Here is a 19,257-nt window from a genome sequence, read left to right on the forward strand (position 1 = left end):
CTACATATGAAACATATATCAGAAAAAAAGACCTTCATTTGCCAACTTGTCTAGTACTTAGGAAATTGGGATAAAATCCAGAGGATCCACAAAAAACCTTTTGTATAGTGGATGAAATGGAAGAAAACTAAATTCGTGTTGCGGTAACTTTCTTTGGTTTTGTAGACTTTTTTGGAGTAGTTTCACTATATTGGGATGTTGTTTTTCTACACTCTTGTTGATATATGAAACATATATCAGAAAAAAAGACCTTCGTCTGCCAACTTATCTAGTATTTAAGAAATTTGGATAAAATCCACAGGATCCAAAAAGAACCTTTTATATAGTGGAATTAAATGGAAAAAACCAAATTCGTTGTTCGGCTTTGGAGACATTTTATGGAGTAGTTTCACTATATTGGGATGTTGTTTACCACATTCTTGTTGATGTATGAAATATATATCAGAAAAAAAGACCTTCGTCGGCCAACTTATCTAGTACTTAAGAAATAAATTCAGGCCAAGATAACAAGCAAATAACCGACCCTGAAAACATATCAAGATGCAAAATAATGTTTTTAATCAAAGGTTGAAAGTTTTTATCAACTTAGCGGTTGAATTATAAAGTCTTCTAACAAAGATAATCCAATTATTTTCTGCTCACTAATCCCGTAGAGAAACTATTTCATTTAATTGTTTCCTGTGTATTGAAGACAATTTTATAATTCAATGTCCCGTTTTCAGGCGTAGGGAACAATGCATCAGGGAATGGAGTTATTTCCTTGGAAACAGCCAGTTTAATAGAAGTGGATGCCTTGAAATTGCCTAACCCGCCCTGCGTAAACTTTCATTGACTTTAAGGAAACCCTTAGGCGGGTGGGCTCTTTGCAATTAATTAATTGACCTAAAGTGACATCAATTTAACGATAAGCGTTTTTAATGTGAGTCTATAACAGCAATACAAGTTGCATATACAAAAAAAAAATTGTTGAACATAAAATAAAAATATTATTTCTCTTCACTTAAAAACAGATTGAATTATGGATATGTAATGTCATAACCCTACCTAACCCTAACTTAAGTTAACCCTGTGAAGCTAAATCAAAAATTGTCCCGTAACTTTTCTACCCAGACCAAAAAACAATTATGTCTAAATTCTTCAAAATCTTTTACATGAACGTTTTAAAAATGGGTCTTAAAGAACCACTAAAAAAGATTTTCTGTTAATTAATTAAGGCTTTAAGTCGAGATGAAAAAGTCAGTGTCACGAGCGGGATTCGAACCCACGACCTTCGGCTTGATACGCCGCTACTCTACCACTTGAGCTATCGTGACCTCGATCCACTCGGACACTAACTTCCCATTTCAACCCCACCTTTGAATTTTCCCTCCTTTTTGCCATTTTTCAAATGTCGTTTAATCTATTTGATTCTCGGCGACAAATGAAATGGCCACGTAGTGCTTTAGTGAAGTATACTTCATTTTTAACTTATTAAATTCACTAGTTTTCGTGGTCCGCTTGGCCAATTAATATCTTTCAATTAATTCAGGTTTTTAGTTGAGATAAAAAAGTCAGTGTCACGAGCTCAAGTGGTCAAGAAGCGACGTATCTAGCCGAAGGTCGTGGGTTCGAATCCTCGTGACACTGACTTTTTTATCTCAACTAAAAACCTTAATTAATTGAAAGATATTAATTGGTCAAGCGGACCACGAAAGCTAGTGAATTTTCTGTTAATATTTAATATTCAGTTTACCCAAATTTTAAATTGTTAATTTAGTATTTCACAGACTAAAAACTGCCGAAAAACCGACCACCTTGGGTAATTAAAAAAATAAATTTACACTTTTTAGAAACTCAGATTAAGAAAACAAACTAAACTGTACTGTAAACAAGACAATTTTTGTATTTTTCTCAACAAATGGACCAAATAAAACCTAAATAATCTCATTTTGTTAACTGTTGGTGAACAAAATATTTTTATTCCTTAAGCTCGCAGAATATTGTACGAGATTCTTGGCGTGGTACTAGCGTTCGATACGCCACTTTTTTTTGACTCTCAGTGTAGAAGGTGTAAAAGGTGAGAAATATTGATCATTCTACCACCATAATTCAGTCAATGGTGTGTAAATAGAAAATAATGTATTTAAGAATGAGAGAAAGTGTGACTGCATTTAGAAACTGTTTATGTTAAGGCTGAAATGAACTAGCTATTGCCAGAAACCTCAACTTCCGTTGTTGGACGGATAAGACCGAGGAGTGACCCCGGACTGGCAATAGCGGTGGTGTGGACTGTGAGGATATATATATATACAGGGTGAATTGCTACTCGTGCTACAAACTTCTCCAGTAGATTCTTCACCCTAAAATGAACAAAAAAGTTCATATTGTCCATGGTCCGATTCTCAACCATTTCAGAGTAATTTCGCTTTTTATCGATTTTGAAAGATATCACGTCCTGGCGTCGGAAAATCGTGATATCTTTTAATCTAAACATTTCTCTGAAAATCTAATAGCACCGTTGAAATTCCCGTTAATTTTTCAATAAGAAGATGACGGTGGCAAAATGTTTGGGCTAATTTTTTGTGTTTTATTTCAGCCAGAACTACAAAAAGAGTGGAAAATTGTGTAAATCGGAAAGTGTATAAAGTAATCCAGAGTTTCTAATTTTAGTCTCAGAAGGCAGCAAATTTGAGGAAAACTACCTGATTTAATAACGCTTCCAACGCACTCGTCATTTTCTTATTTAGTGGTTGTGAGACCAAGATGTTGATGACAAAAAGAGAAAAAATGGTGGTTCAAGGATTGCTAATGTTTGAGAGTGACTTGCTACTCGTGCTACAAACTTCACCAGTAGATTCTTGACCCTAAAATGAACAAAAAAGTTCATATTGACCATGGTCCGATTCTCAACCATTTCAGAGTAATTTCGCTTTTTATCGATTTTGAAAGATATCACGTCCTGGCGTCGGAAAATCGTGATATCTTTTAATCTAAACATTTCTCTTAAAATCTATAAGCACCGTTGAAATCCCCGTTAATTTTTCAATAAGAAGATGAAGGTGGCAAAACGTTTGGGTCTTTCTTCCTTGACCTTCTAGCTGTTTGTAAACTTCTTAAGCATTACATACTAAATGGGCATTAAATTAAATTAAAAAATTTCAATGGAATTATGATTTTGATTCTCTCTAAAAATTAACGGGGATTTCAACGGTGCTTATAGATTTTAAGAGAAATGTTTAGATTAAAAGATATCACGATTTTCCGACGCCAGGACGTGATATCTTTCAAAATCGATAAAAAGCGAAATTACTCTGAAATGGTTGAGAATCGGACCATGGACAATATGAACTTTTTTGTTCATTTTAGGGTGAAGAATCTACTGGAGAAGTTTGTAGCACGAGTAGCAATTCACCCTGTATATATATATATTATGCAGGGTGGGCGACCAAGATCCGAGGGGTTAAATCCCTGGGTAGACTTGTCCCTAAAAGGTCCGGGACTTGGTCGGCTCACGTATCCTACATAAATCTCTTGTTCACAAACCCCAAGATTTTGGACCTTTTAATCTCGTGGAGTGATTTGGTGATGTCCTCTCCTTCAAAGATTTCAAATCTAGACCTAGCATACCTATCACACTCTGGGAGGTAGTGCCTTGCCGTTTCTTACGTTAATTTGTATATTCAGCTTGATATATTCTCTACTGGTATATTTTTTAGAAATTTCATGTTTATAATGTACACGTATAGTTAATTAAATTGTCTCTTATGTGCTAGATCGTCATCTGAAATAACAAATATAAAACATTTTTCTCGTCCCAATGCCGTGCCTTGACATTTACACGAGTCTCCTTGTATAATAAAACAATCCTTCAAAATACACTTGGAAAAAAATTCCTTTGTGGTGTAGATTCGGTTCAATTTGAAGTCTTCTGCAAAAAGAAGCAATCAAAATATATAAAATATTTGTACTCGTCTTTTTGTATGAAAGTTCCTTATTTAATCATGTGTTTTGTCATTTCCCTCTCCATGTCTATTTACAATTAATTTTCACACTGGATACTTTGTGACTGATTTACGATTATCTATGTTTTTTAAACATCTATTACTTTTAGTAAGTTCACTAATTTCGTGGTACGCTTGACCAATTAATAAATTATAATTAATTAAGGTTTTTACATGAGATAAAAAAGTCAATGGCACGAGCGGGATTCGAAAAATGGCAAAAAGGAGGGAAAATTCAAAAGGTGGGGTTGAGATGGGAAGTTAGTGTCCGAGTGGATCGAAGCCCACGATAGCTCAAGTGGTAGAGCAGCGGCGTATCTAGCCGAAGATCGTGGGCTCGAATCCCGCTCTTGCCATTGTATTTTTTATCTCAACTAAAAACCTTAATTAATTATAACTTTTAGTAACGATTAAAACATATATTTCCCTTCTCTTTGAAAATTTACGCGGAATAAAATAAAAACGCAGTAACTCTCATACAACTCATAATCGTAAATCGGAAAGAGCAATATCCGCTTTGTATTCGAATTGATGAAATTAGTTTTCTTTAATTTACAGTGTTTCGTTAATGCTATAAATCTGTGTTTGAAAGTCTTTGACTGGAATCAGAATGAGTTATCTATTCAGCTGGGTGGACGGATGCAAACTTCTCCGGAACCGAAAGTGTTTAATCAACTAAACAGCGGTCCTTAATTTTCTGCTATTTAATTCCATTCAACACCGACATTGATATACCACAACTTCCTCGAACTCACTTTGCAAGTTTAGATTCTCTAATGACTTGATTAAGGGATAATATTTCTTATGATTGTTTTAATTATGCTGAAATCTCAATTCAAATCCGAATCTCATCTCGAAGGAACGTGATCCAATTTCGTTCAAGTTTCCAATAAATTTATGTGCATGTGTAGCGTTTGGTGTTGGGTTACTTGGAAAAGATGTTCACGATAATCGAAATCTGAATTTTAATAGAATAAAAAAAATTCGGCTGACAAACCTGAATATTAATGCCGATACTGCTATATACAGATTTTTCGTCATTTTCTATTAATTTAAAAAAAATATGAAAAAATCAAATGGCATAACAATTCAGTAGATTCAGTATGTGGCTTAGACACACTGTCATAGTTAGACAGGAATCTAAAACTACATTTTTTTGAAGGAACTGATACCAAAACCAAAAAGCAAATTTAACTAAATTTGATTGTTTAAAACATTTTTCATAAAAATAGACCGAGAATAAATGTGAAAACCTGAGGTGTTATACTCGTATACTTTTCATTTTGATCCACTCTATTTCATAGAAGTAGATAACTAAAAACCCATTTTCGTAAAAATAGTGATTTTTTTAAAAAAAGTATCGATTCGGGATGCCACCTTGCTGTTAATATTAAAAATATAAATTCTCTATTTTTCGGGGTACGCATGACCAATTAATATAATTAAATTAATTAAGGTTTTAAGTCGAGATGAAAAAGTCAGTGTCACGAGCGGGATTCGAACCCACGACCTTCGGCTTGATACGCCACTACTCTACCACTTGAGCTATCGTGACCTCGATCCACTCGGACACTAACTTCCCATCTCAAACCCACCTTTTGAATTTTCCCTCCATTTTTGTAATTTTTCAAATGTCGTGTAATCTATTTGATTCTCAGCGAGAAGTGAAATGGCCACAAAGAGGTTTAGAGAAGTATATTTCATTTTAATTCATTAAATTCACTATTTTTCGTGGTCCGCTTGACCAGTTAATATAATTAAATTAAAAGGTTTTAAGTCGAGATAAAAAAGTTAGTGTCCGAGTGGATGGAGGTCACGATAGCTCAAGTGGTAGAGTAACGGCGTATCAAGCCCAAGGTCGTGGGTTCGAATCCCGCTCGTGACACTGACATTTTTATCTCGACTTAAAACCATAATTAATTGAATTAAAAATATAAAATAAAAAAGATAGTGAATGTTAACAATTAATAAAAATAACTTACATGTCCAATGAAAATGAAACACTGAAGGTTTACAATTTATACAAGAGACCATGATATTTCAAATTTGTTGTAGTCGTGAGGAACGGTAGTTGAAAAAAAAAAGTTTTTCATATTTTTGCCGACCTTTTTTCGGATCAACTTCAGGGGATAAAGTGTGGTGCTGTTTTTGTTATTTTTAAAATGCCGTGTAATCTATTTGATTCTCGGTGACAAATGAACTGGCCACGTAGAGCTTTAGTGAAGTTATACTTCATTTTAACTGGCAAAAAGGAGGGAAAATTCAAAAGGTGGGGTTGAGATTGGAAGTTAGTGTCCGAGTGGATCGAAGTCATGACAGCTCAAGTGGTAGAGCAGCGGCGTATCTAGCCGAAGATCGTGGGTTCGAATCCAGCTCCTGACACTGACTTTTTATCTCAACTAAAAACCTTAATTAATTGAAATTTATTAATTGTACAAGCGGCAATTCAACACTAGTGAATTAATTAAATTTCTTTTATGTTGGTTTAACGGATTTTTGAAAAATTGTAAAGATTTTCCAACATATGTCCTTACATGAACAAATAAATTTATATATTGTTCATATTGTCTTTTGTAGATGAAAGAAAAGAATTAATTTTGTTTTTATAATATTTGTAAAAAATTCAATTTTTCCTTTTTCTTTTGTACAAATCTTTATAGTTCCTTTGTCAGTCCTTCTATGTATACAATAGCTATATATTTTTTATTTATTTTATTCCTTTCTTTATTATATATGTTATTGTAAAATTTTCTTTTTTTCTTTTTGTATTGACAACAACCTACGGAATAAAAAACGACAACATTATTGCGGTTAACACACGGGCACCTGCTTTTCGGCCAAATGTGGCGAAGTTGCCCGTCAAGCCTTGGCTCCGTACAGAGACCGTGTAGGCTTTAAGAATGGACGGACACGGTATCGAGTCCATTGGGAAGTTTTTTTTGTATATAGCCGTAAAAATTTGTGATTTGTGTTTCTGTGTTTTGTATGAGTGAGTGTATTTATTAGAGTGAATGGCGAGGAACTGATGGGGAAATAGCATCCACACCGCCCCTCGAGCGTGTACTTGTACGTGATTTGGGTTGATGGTGGAAAATTTAAAAACGTACCCCATCGACCCTAATTAGATCAGTTTGTTAATTACAGGTTGATGGAAGAATATTGAGTACTCCATCTACTTAATAGAATTTTATTTATTTTTTTGTATGAGTGTGTATTGAGTGTATGTTGTATTTCGCATGTGCTCGAGACAACAAAAACATTATCGATATATTTTTTCCCCTTTCCACCGCCCCGCCGTACCTGAGGAAGACCCCATACCGGACAAACGCTTTAAATTAATCGAATTTATAAATCGAAAGGACTTCAAATAAATGGGATAAAATTACCTCCCAACGATCTTTCCTTCAGGCGAGACCGCTGGTCGGTTTTCGAGGGAATAATATTTTCATTTTAAAACCTAAAACAAAAGGTCTTACCTCGCTGGTTTCCCCTTGCACGCTTACATTTTCGTGATTTTATTTTCTAAATTTTTATGTTATCTAAAATTTTCTAACTAAGAAGAGAAAAACAGCCCGCAACCCTAAATCTAAACCTATATTTAATTATGTAATAAATAAATAACGGTAGTAAAACTCTAACCATAACAACACTATTTAAGATTTAGTAAGCAGAATAAATAGACTTGTTCATTAGGGTGAAATTGAGGCAAAGTTTTTTAGTGCTACAAATGATTTAATATCACAGACTAGTTTATGGAGATAGGCGGCCATTCTGCTGAGGTGATGTCTTTCGCTAACTTTCTCTTGTTTTGGTACAGCTGAAGAATTTATATTCGGCGTCTTCTTCAGTGCTGCAAACGGAGCATAAAGGGATGTTTCTTTTCTTAAATTTATTTAAGCTTGCGAAGTATTTGGTGACGCAGTAGTCGGGGGTAGCCATTTTGCTTTTTGCCTCCTTTCAACCCTGGGGAAAAATTTGAATGTCAGCCCTTATTGTTGTTTGTCTATCTTTCTAGCCATGATGCCCTTGTTATCTTTCCCAAGTACTCTTTCGCCTCCTTTCCAGTTGCGTTTCGGAACCAGTCTATTTCTCCTTCGCGTACTCTTATACCAATTGTCTCATCTTTCTTTTTTTGGTGGATGACCACCCTTTCTTTAAGAACAAGATCTATTGGCGGTACGTTGGCAATTACTTGTATGGCGTGCGTTGAAATCGTCCTGTACCCTTTTGTGATTCTTATAAGAACTATTCGTTGGCTTTTCGCTATTATTTGGTTTTGCTCGGTAGTGGTTTGGCTGATCTAGCTGCACCATAACTTGCTATTGGGAGGAAGACACTTTTATAGATTGTGGAGAGCGCATTTGTGCTAAGCCCATATTCCACTTTCGCTATTCCGTTCAATCTATTGTGCACACTTCTTGTCGTTTCCCTTATTTTAATAGGGTGGTGTACCGGGCTCAGCATATCTCCTAATATTACTCCCAAGTACTTGTCTTGATCGCTTGGCTTTACTCGTTTACCCTCTATCCTGTTGTATGACGGGGGAGGCGTACCCATTTTCCCTTTGATCATTTGGGTGTGGCACTTTTCGGGGGCTACCTTTAGCTTCGCAAGCTCACGCTATTTGACGACGGCGACGACGGGTGGTGTAATGTGGTTGAGGCTCGAGACCCCTAAACGGCCGACCTCGTGCCCTCATCCACGTCCCTTTCTCAATCCAGGTTCCTTCATTCTATCCTGTGACCCCCTCCCAACACTTGGGTACAAGGGGGTGTCCGGGCGCAAAATAAAGGTGTAGCCCAGAGGGCGTGGCAACCTCTCTAAAACACAAGATGTACTCGTGTCGGCCTCGGGTCGTCATGGGCGGCGCGTGCCTTATCAGAGGCACACGAGGGTGGTATGATGTGGTAGGCGTACCAGATCCTGTGTGCATAGACGGGGGAGGATGCATAACCATAACTACGGGTTACAAAAATGTTCCAAAATTCAGCCCCTGTTACAATGGGAATGGATTCGTAGTGGTTCGTGGCGACGCCCCTGGCGGAAACTTAAAGAAGAGGCTGTCTTCTCCCTGTGACCTTCGCACGAAACTTGCGTATGACCATCGTTATACTCCCGGCCTCACGGGATACTGCAGATCGGACGGCAGCGTTTAAGCGTTGAGGACGCTATGATTATGCTGGAAAGTCCCTCGAATGCGTGAGTAATGGCGAATGGGAACGGGTAGTGAATCAATTGCTCCTACTCGAGTATGCTTTGCACGTAGGTGTATGCTGAGCTCGATTGGAGACTTTTACCGTAGGCGGTACTCCTCTAGGAGATGGTTAGCAATCCCACTTTAAACGCGGCCGGAGCGGATCCGGTAGTTTCTACGCTGGGGAAGCCCCAATACTCTGGGAGATAGAGTGGTCTTCTCTATCTAGGGAGCGCAGGTTCCTTCATTCTATACTGTGACCCCCTGCAAACCCTTGGTTACCCGGGTTACCGGGCGCAAAATAAAGGTGTAGCCCAGAAGGCGTGGCAACCTCTCTAAAGCACAAGCTGTACTCGTGTCAGCCTCGAGTCGGCATGAACAGCGAGTGCCTTATCAGACGAAGGTTAGGGTACCAGATCCTGTCTGCATACACCGGGGTGATGTATTTCGGCTTAGGTAGCCCTTTGTGCGCAGCATATGGTTCGATGCTTAATGCGGACCCGACGACGCGGAATGGGCAAGCGGGGTGCGAGGTTGTCTTGGCCCTTCGGGGCTGACCTGCCTCTACACCAACCCTGCGGCAGTAAAACCATCCAGCCGTATGCGGAGGTGCGTCAGCTCTCATCTTAGGAATCAAAACCTCCGATAAGGCCGAATAGGCTAGGTGCGGACGTTAAAGATCCTCATTGACCTTCCTAGGACGACAAGTACACGTTCGACAAGTATACGGGAATGTACTATTTGGCGATTAACTCGACAACCGCTTGCGTCAATTATTTTCTCGTTTGCCCTTCGATTACAACAACTTGGTCGTCCAAAATAGCTACGAACTTGTAGAAAGAGGAAATGTAGGAATATTCTCAATATATAATATAATTTTTTATATACTGATATACTTATTTCTAGCTTTTCATGTCTCCCTCCCTCTTAACGATTTAATAAGTAATGATTGAAAGTATTTTCTAACCGTCCATTACTAGAATGTTGTTAAATACGTTTTTTGGAATTTTGTTAAACTTAAAATAAAGTCCAATTTTCAGTTGTACATCAGAACGGAATTTATATCGATTTTATTCATCATCTATCAATTTAACTTTATATTTTCATTGTTATTAATTCTCCTTTTGGAGATATTGTCTGAAACAAGTTTTTATTATTGTCTTTCGAATATAAATACAGGAAAATCTACATACCTGTCGACTGAAATTGCCATCAATGTGAATACGCTGGCGCAAATGGACAGAACCGAGACAAACTGGCTGATCTTGCAGTAGACGTTCCCAAAGGGCCAATCGCTGTTCACCATGTAAGAATAGCTGAAGGTGACGTTCAGACTCGACACCATGGCGTCGGCGATCGCCAGGTTGACGAGGAAGTAATTGGTCACGGTCCGCATCCGTTTGTGAGCAAGCACTATCCATATGACTATGAGGTTACCACCGGTCGCCACTATCACGATCCCGCCGAAGAGGAACGTCCATATAAGCTGCCTCCACAGCGGCAGGACGAACTGGTTTCCGTCTTCGTACGTGTCGTTGAATGAATAGTTGCCGGTGTCCCAGGCTAAACTAGTATTGTTTGCCATTATCATTTCGTGGCCGTCACCTAACACATCCTCCGGTAGACGACACCGATTCCGGCATTGCAATTACCATCGCTTTCCGTGTTTTTTTATCTTGCCTTCACCTCCATTCTTCTTTCATTCCTGAAACAAACAAAATGCTTTTTAACAACTTATTCGTTTTGCAATTAATTTTTAAAGAAAGACTAAGTAATTATTCAAAATTTATATTAGTTAACAAAATTTTGTCAGTTCAATTTAAACAATTCTTAATATTTCTGTTCTGTTAATTTTTTGGCACTTGTGGGAAATGTAAAAACGCTGGCTCTCATTGAATTGGTGATGTACTCTTCTGTAAGTGAAAACCGAAAACCATTCTGTGTTGTATTATAATGAGGGGTTTAAGTGTATGAACGTGCTTCGGCACGTCCCAATGGGTTTTTATAAAGCATCACCTCCATTGCAAATATAACCCCGGATCGTCTAGCAAATGGATTACTCGAAGCATTCTTTTTAAATCAAATCAATCCCAAATCAAACAACCTCTGAACGTTCAACTAATACAATAGTTCAAAATATTATGTTTTGTATATTTTCTGTATTAATTCTGGAAGCCCGTTGAAAAGGCGAGAACGGACTTGGATGTCCATAATTGACCTTTTCTGAAGTGAAGGGGCCGTTTATACCTCTGGTTTTATATCCTGGCCCCCGGTATTATTGGTCTTTCTGGGCATTGTGAAAAATAGAGCACTTACCGGGCCGCGTTATTCCATTTTTCCCCGATGTACTTATTTTCCTGTTAATCCGTCGAAATAGAAACTGTAAAAATATCTCTCATTTTCAACTTCTTTCAGTTATATTTGGCTAATACTAATGACCTGGATTAAAATGTATTCATTCAAATGTATAAAAACATACGTACATTTATTGCAATATTGTGCAACTGTCTGTCAGAGTCGTTTCGGCGTATCACCGTCCTTAAATGTTGTATGGAGTATAAACAGGTCGAAACATTTATCTAAGCAATCAGTTATAAAAAGCTCCAACATATAAATTATTGCCTCACTGACTCTTTCACGCTCCCACACTTTCTCACCCACTCTCTCTCTCTCTCTCTCTCTCTATTTCACTCAGACTCTTTTTTCTCTGTAAGTTTCTCTCTCTTTCACTTTCTCTTTGTAGATGCTCTCTTTATGTTTATAACTTTTTTGATCTCTTTCTTTTTTGATCTGTTTCTCTCCTACTATCATTATCATATTTTCTTACACACATACCCTCTTTCTCACACTCTCTGTAATCTGACTGTTTATCTATCAGTCTTTGTTGCATTCTCTCCCTCTCTCTCTCACCCTCTCTCTCTCTTTTTCTCTCTCTGTCTCCTCTCTCTGCCTCTCTCTCTATCTTTCATGCTCGCACATTGTCCCTCTCTCTTTCAAGCTTACACACTCTCTCTCTCTCTTTATCTCTCGCTCTCTCTCTCTCTCTCTCTCTCTCTCTCTTTCTTCCATTAATCTATCTGTTTATCTAACTTTCTTACATGCTCTCTCTCGCTCTGTCACTCTCTCTCTCACGGTCCCACACTTTCCCTCTCTCTTTCCAGCTCGCACTCGCTTTCTCTGTCTCATTCATGATGTTTTTTCTTTCTGAGGTCTCTCTCTTTCACTTAATCTCTTTCTCTTTTTCTTAATCTCTTTCTATATCTTTCTCTCTCTTTATTTCTTTCTCTCCCAGTATCATTATCTATTTTTTCTTACACCCATACTTTCTCTTTCTCACACACTCGCCTTCTCTGTCTCATTCATACTGTTTTTCTTTCTTAGGTCTCTCTATCTCACTTAATCTCTTTCTCTTTTTCTTAATCTCTTTCTATATCTCTTTATATCTTTCTCTCCCAGTGTCATTATCTATTTTTTCTTACACCCATGCTTTCTCTTTCTCACAGTCTCTTTAATCTATCTGTTTATCTATCTTTCTTACATTCTCTCTCACCCTCTCTCTCTCTTCACGATCCCACACTTTCTCTCTCTCTTTCCAGTTCGTACGCGCCTTCTCTGTCTCATTCATACTGTTTTTTCTTTCTTAGGTCTTCTCTTTCACTTAATCTCGTTCTCTTTTTCTTAAGCTCTTGATATATCTCTCTCTTTATCTCTTTCTCTCCCAGTGTCATTATCTATTTTTTCTTAAACCCATGCTTTCTCTTTCTTTTACTCTCTCTCTCTCACTCTCTCTCTCTCTCTGTCTGTTTCTCATTCTCTCTCTCCCTCTCACGCTCTCTCTCTCTCTCTCTCTCTCTCTCTCTCTCTCTCTCTCTCTCTCTCTCTCTCTCTCTAGTGTTTTTATTGTACGTAGCACAAATCAAATTTTCGAACTGAACTATCACTGTTAAAACCGAAGCATATCGATATACAAAATTGCTCTAAAAAATAATATTAACAAATTTCAATCTTCTGTAAACGCTTTTTCAATAAATTTCGTTTAGTACCATATAACAACTTAATCTTACCCATTGTTCGTTTTATGATGGACGGGTTCGTTCATTTTATTTTATTGCTTTTAACGCCAAGGGAGTCTTGTTTTCAGCCCTTCTAAATGGATTACTAGGGTCAATTAAATTACATAGGAAAAATTCTGTTTAATACCGAAATTAAACGAGTACGGAACGAATTTCGTATGTCTACCCTGCCAGCCATCCGGCCAATAATAACATTAAATGAATTACGTTTTCGTTTATTTTTTTACCGGAAAAGAAAGTATAAATTATTTGTCATTTACATTAATTTCTATTGCATCATTTTTGTACGATTATGCATTGAAGAGTTTATACTTGACTTCCGAGTTTTCCTCTGTCTTTTTTACCTATGCGGCCTATTTTTTGCTCTTAGGGAAATCCAGAAGGTTGACGTTTTGTTAATAGGATCATGTTTCCAGGCTTTTTAGGAAAGGGGGTTGAATTAAACTGTCTAGTTTTTTGAAAGGTCTCGACATTTCTGTATCTAAAAAACTCTTTATAACAGTCCACCAAGTAAGTCATTGCACTTAATGTTCCTAATTTAAAAAAAAAAGAAGTAGTCCTATCGGCCACCGGGAATAGCCTGGTTTCAAACTGTTCCGTGTGTGCTTTTAGGTTTAACTTTATCAATAATTAAAGTTCTTAGTTGAGATAAAAAAACTCAGTGTCACGAGCGCGAATCGTACCCACGACCTTCGGCTAGATACGCCGCTACTCTACCACTTGAGCTATCGTGACTTCGACCCACTCGGACACTAACTTCCCATCTCAACCCCACCTTTTGAATTTTCCCTCCTTTTTTATCTCAACTATATAACATTATTTTTAAAAACGTGGATCCCCTACCGCAGGCTCGGGCAGTGCGAGCTGAGCTACGAAAGGACAAGGAAGGACTCTCTCTCAATTTTGCTTGAAGGCACCTGCTCTTTTTTTATGTAAATGGCAAGGAGAGTGCGTATGTCATAGATCACATATTTTTACTTTTATTTTTTCAAATCTAAATACATTTATTTTTTTGAAGGCTTTGTTATAATTTGTTTGGATCAGGTCCCAATTTTTGTCGTTTCCGTTTAATTTTAATTGAGTTTGTGGCACAAATATTTTTTCTTATTTTTATTTTACACTCGCAAGGAAACGAGTTTGCATCGTGTGAAGGGGATTCACCCTAACACGTAATAAATATTGGTAGCGAGCGATACTTTCACACGTGCAAATAAAAAAGTAATATTATTGAATCTTTTATAATTTATTTATTTATTTACAAATTTAAGAATTATTTCATTAAGAACATATTTTTTTGTTAGACATTTAGAATATTACCTTGTATTATATTCATTCACTAAAATTTCCATTTATTATTTTTTGTTAGGTTAAAATTTAAACAGTTAAAAATTTTACTTTGCATTATATTCATATTCTAAAATTTTCATTTATCATTGGTTTGAGGGAGTTAAAATTTTATTTTGTATATTTTGTTATTATTATATTCATATTTTAAAATTTCCATTCATTTTTTTTGTATATAGTTTAACTAAATTACAATGGGTAAAAATCAAAGGAAATCATCTCACAATTGTAAAAGTTGCACAAAACATTTCACGAAGTTATTAGGCAGAGTACAGTTACTTTATTAGATTCTATCACGCAAGAGGCTGAAAAATTTTGTGCAGAGGATAATAAATCAGCGTTTTGTGAGGCTATAAGGAACATTGCTCAACAGAAATGTCCTACTTTTTCGGAGGGATTTCAGACTTCGGAACCACCCTCATGTAGCAAATCTATGTTGCCTTCCCCTCCGGACATTCATGAAAAATTTATAGAAGACATCAATCTTACTAATCTCAAAATAGCCTTAAACGAATCCTCTTTACAGCCAACAGAAATTTCAAAGATCATTCAGAAATATGAACATTTACAAACGCAGACAAACAAAACAGTAAAGCAATTGCCCATAAATTCTACCTTTTTAGCTAAACCAGATGTTCAGGATTTCCCCGATTTCAGTGCTTGAAATATTCCGCCATCGACCCCGAACACATACTCATACGCTCTCAACGTTCGAGGGGCGATGATGATGTTATATTTCACCCTCACCCCTCGCCATTCACGCTAATAAATACATGCACTCAGACAAACATATAGACACACAACACATGAGACATACTATATACAATAAAAAACCCCAATTTCCCGCAAANATCCCGAGGGGTCGCGTCCGCGAGCGAAGCATGTCATAGACGGCTCTGTACGGGCACTCAAGAATCGTCCTTGCTAGGGGATGCCACGGCTTGGCCAGATACCCGGCCGCGTAACTTATCTACGTGAAAATGACATTTATTGCTGTAACTTGTGCCATTTTAAAATACCAGCAAAAATCAGTAAAACAAATCGATTTCAATAGAATGGACCACCAACTTTACTAATGCATCATAACCAAAACAAAAAATAAATAAATATACAGGATATTATTTTTCATATGCTAAAACAAGCAGTTTGAAATATTGTCAAGGATGGGTATGTCTGAGGAAACCATCATTGATACTATTAAGTCAACCACCAATCATGAACTGATATTGAATTTTGTTTATGAAAAATAGATTGATGTTTTAGGTCTGTAACTTTTGAACATATAGGAACCTCTTTGAAATATATTGGGTTGTATAGTTGACAATTCATATTTTCAGGATAGCATTAATATTCATACAACATACGCGTATGAACTTGGCGAGGGTTGTTTACTTAACAAATTCTGAGCCATTTAAATTCACTTTCTATTGTGATTTACCGAAATTTTGTTTGCTTGGGTTTCGTCGAGGCTCGGCTTTATTAAATCGTCCAGGACGATTTTTTATGTGTGCGCGCGCGTGCGTGCGTGTGCGTGTGTGTGTGTGTGTGTGTGTGTGTGTGTGCGCGCGCGTTTAGCGCCATCATTGAGACATAGCTCTTCGACGTAAGCCTATTAAGATTTCCAAGTCTACGCTAATTTGAGAGAAGCTCCAGACTCCGTTGTTAATTATTTATACTCCTGGAAATAGCTAGGGCCATTTGAAGCTTTCAACACCTTATTCAATCTGTGAGACTAGAAGCGTTCTTCCTGCCAACTATGATTTTCCTTCGTTTTATACATTATTCCCTCACTGAACATACTCAGCCCGCTCATTTATTATTTTATGAACATAAATTTTCAATATAATTAAAATTTATGATTTTTCCTTCTCGAAGGTGGGATAATAGGTCATCTCAAAAAAACAACAACCAGTTTTTCTTTCAATCCACAACGTTTCGGATTTATTTTAATCCTTCCTCAGGTGAGTTAACGCAGTGGTTATCCCTATAATTAAAATGGATGATGAACCACATTTTCCAAGTTGATATATGAATCCAATCTATTTACTCTTCCTTAGTTCATGTATAATTATTAAAGTTCTTAAATTTTAGTTATGACTACCTAACAATGTCTATATATTGTTACTGCATAAATAGTGTTGGCGTAAAAAAAAAATCCGTTGTCTGTGACAGCATTCGAACCCAAAACCTCAAGCGTTCTGTACACTAAGTAGAAAATCATATACTGGAAGTATATTAGTTGAAGTGGTAATTTGACTTAAACTGTTGTAAAGAAAAAAAAAAAAAAAAAAAAAGAGAACTAGGATTAAATCGGGATTACTACATTTCGGAATTAAAGTTGTTGGGATAATCGGCTTTAATTACCATAGTATTTACGATTAACATTATACAAATTACATAGGATTTAATAAAATCGTTATTTAAATATTTTTTGCTATGTAATTTTTTTGTACAATTGCAATAATCAATAAGCTGTCTAGGTTTGTTAATGTTGTTTTCAGTCTTTAGAAAAAAGTAGTTAAAATGATCGATTTCAACTTTTTATCGGTTTTTATTCATTCACGAAAATTAATCCATTGTTTTTATATGATTCAAATAATTAAGGTTTTTAGATAAAAAAGCCAGTGGCACGAGCGGGATTCGAACCCACGATCTTCAGCTTGATATACCGCTACTCTACCACTTGAGCAATCTTGACTTCGATCCATTCGAACACTAACTTCTTATCTCAACCCCACCTTTGAATTTTCCCTCCGTTTTGCCATTTTTCAAATGTCGTGTAATCTATTTGATCTCGGCGACAAACGAAATGGCCACGAAGAGCTTTAGTGAAGTATACTTCATTTTAACTTATTAAATTCACTATTTTCGTGCTCCGCTTGACCAATTAATATCATTCAAATAATTATGGTTTTTAGTTGAGATAAAAAAGTCAGTGTCACGAGTGGGATTCGAACCCACGACCTTCAGCTTGATACGCCGTTACTCTACCACTTGAGCTATCGTGACCTCCATCCACTCGGACACTAACTTCCCATCTCAACCCCACCTTTTTGAATTTTCCCTCCTTTTGCCATTTTTCAAATGTCGTGTAATCTAAACACCTTAATTAATTGTAATATATTAATTGGTCAAGCGGACCACGAAATTAGTGAATTAGTGAAGTTTTTTCGTTTAAACTGCTGAACTTGAAAAAGTTCAAAATATTCAATTTAACTTGATTATTGCAATAAAGTTTATCGAAGTAATTAGGAATGATTATATGACGATTTATTTTATAGAACAGTCATATGTTTTGTATTATTAAATTCACTAGTTTTCGTTATCCGCTTGACCAATTATTATCTTTCAATTAATTAAGGTTTTTAGTTGAGATAAAAAAGTCACTGTCAGGAGCGGGATTCGAACCCACGATCTTTGGCTAGATACGCCGCTACTCTACCACTTGAGCTATCGTTATCTCGATCCACTCGGACACCAACTTCCCATCTCAATCCCACTTTTTGAATTTTCCCTCCTTTTTGCCATTTTTCAATTTGGGAAGTTAGTGCCCGAGCGGTCGAAGTTACGGTAGCTCAAGTGGTAGAGTAGCGGCGTATGAAGCCGAAGGTCGTGGGTTCGAATCCCACTCGTGACTCTAACTTTTTTATCTCAACTTAAAACCTTAATTGATTGAATGATATTAATTGGTCAAGCGGACCACGAAAAGTAGTGAGTTTTATATTTTTTTTTTAATCTAAAAATTTCAATATTGTACGTTCGACTATTCAGTGTAAACCTAATACGTTTCTTTTGTTCTCACCAAAGGTTTAACGTTTTATACTTTTTGTTTTTAAAGCATATTTTATAATGTTTAGTACCTATTTCTCAAATATTTCATACTTTTTCATCAAAGGACCTGAACAATAAAGCTAAAAAGTGTCTGACATTCCGACTCGCCCGCAATATGAATTTATTAGGACCGGACGCTTTTCTTTGTCAGATAATATTATTTATTATTAAAACATCGATAAGAATTTTTCATTCGTTTTTAAAAACGATAAATAAATATATAAAACTTACCATATTTTTTGTCGTATGTAATAACTTCCTTGCGTCAAAATCTTGTTTGTTTTGACACCTTTTTTTCTTGCAGCATGCATCGCTGTTCCCATATCTCAAGCATACACGAATTTTTAATTCTATATTATTATTTCTCAGTCCATATTTGTTTAGTTGCCTTAATTTACAAAATTAATTATTACAATTAATTATTATTTTAATCTAAAGTTTTTGGTTGAGTTAAAAAAGTAGTGTCACGAGCAAGATTCGAACCCACGACTTGGGGCTCAATACGCCGCTGCTCTAACCACTTGAGCTATCGTGCCATAGATCACGGAGGTTGGGGTCTGAAGGGATTGAATTGAGCCGAAGGCCGTGGGTTTGAATCTCGCTCGTGACACTAATTTTTCATCAAACTTCAGATGAAAATAATAATTAATTGGAATTATTTAGCACGAAAGGAAGTGGTTGTTACAATAACTTGCTACATAAAGCATTGAAATAAGGATTGAATATAAAATTTTAATTCTTTGAATAACTAATTTCATTTGTGGTGATAGTGAACATTTTTTGATACCTTATTACGAAATTTTAATTCTTTGAATAACATTAGTTTAATTGGTAG

The 19,257-nt window shown here is 36.3% G+C and overlaps 1 protein-coding gene and 1 non-coding gene across 3 annotated transcripts in view; one reads left to right on the top strand and one right to left on the bottom strand.

Moving 5' to 3' along the window:
- LOC106669439 (tachykinin-like peptides receptor 99D) overlaps positions 1-10,874 on the bottom strand; it is a 134,159-nt gene extending 123,285 nt beyond the window's left edge. For both annotated transcript variants that reach the window (XM_024226730.1, XM_024226731.1), the window contains exon 1: positions 10,368-10,874. In XM_024226730.1, the coding sequence (XP_024082498.1) occupies positions 10,368-10,765 (398 nt within the window). In that variant the 5' untranslated portion in view covers positions 10,766-10,874. The remainder of the gene's footprint in view (positions 1-10,367) is intronic.
- A 7,281-nt stretch (positions 10,875-18,155) lies between these two features.
- On the top strand, positions 18,156-18,228 carry Trnah-aug. The gene has a single exon. It is a non-coding gene; the product is annotated as a tRNA-His (tRNA).
- The last annotated feature ends 1,029 nt before the right edge of the window (positions 18,229-19,257 follow it).

This window comes from Cimex lectularius, unplaced genomic scaffold, assembly GCF_000648675.2.
Source record: "Cimex lectularius strain Harlan isolate CLEC.00 unplaced genomic scaffold, Clec_2.1 scaffold187, whole genome shotgun sequence".
NCBI lineage: Eukaryota > Metazoa > Arthropoda > Insecta > Hemiptera > Cimicidae > Cimex > Cimex lectularius.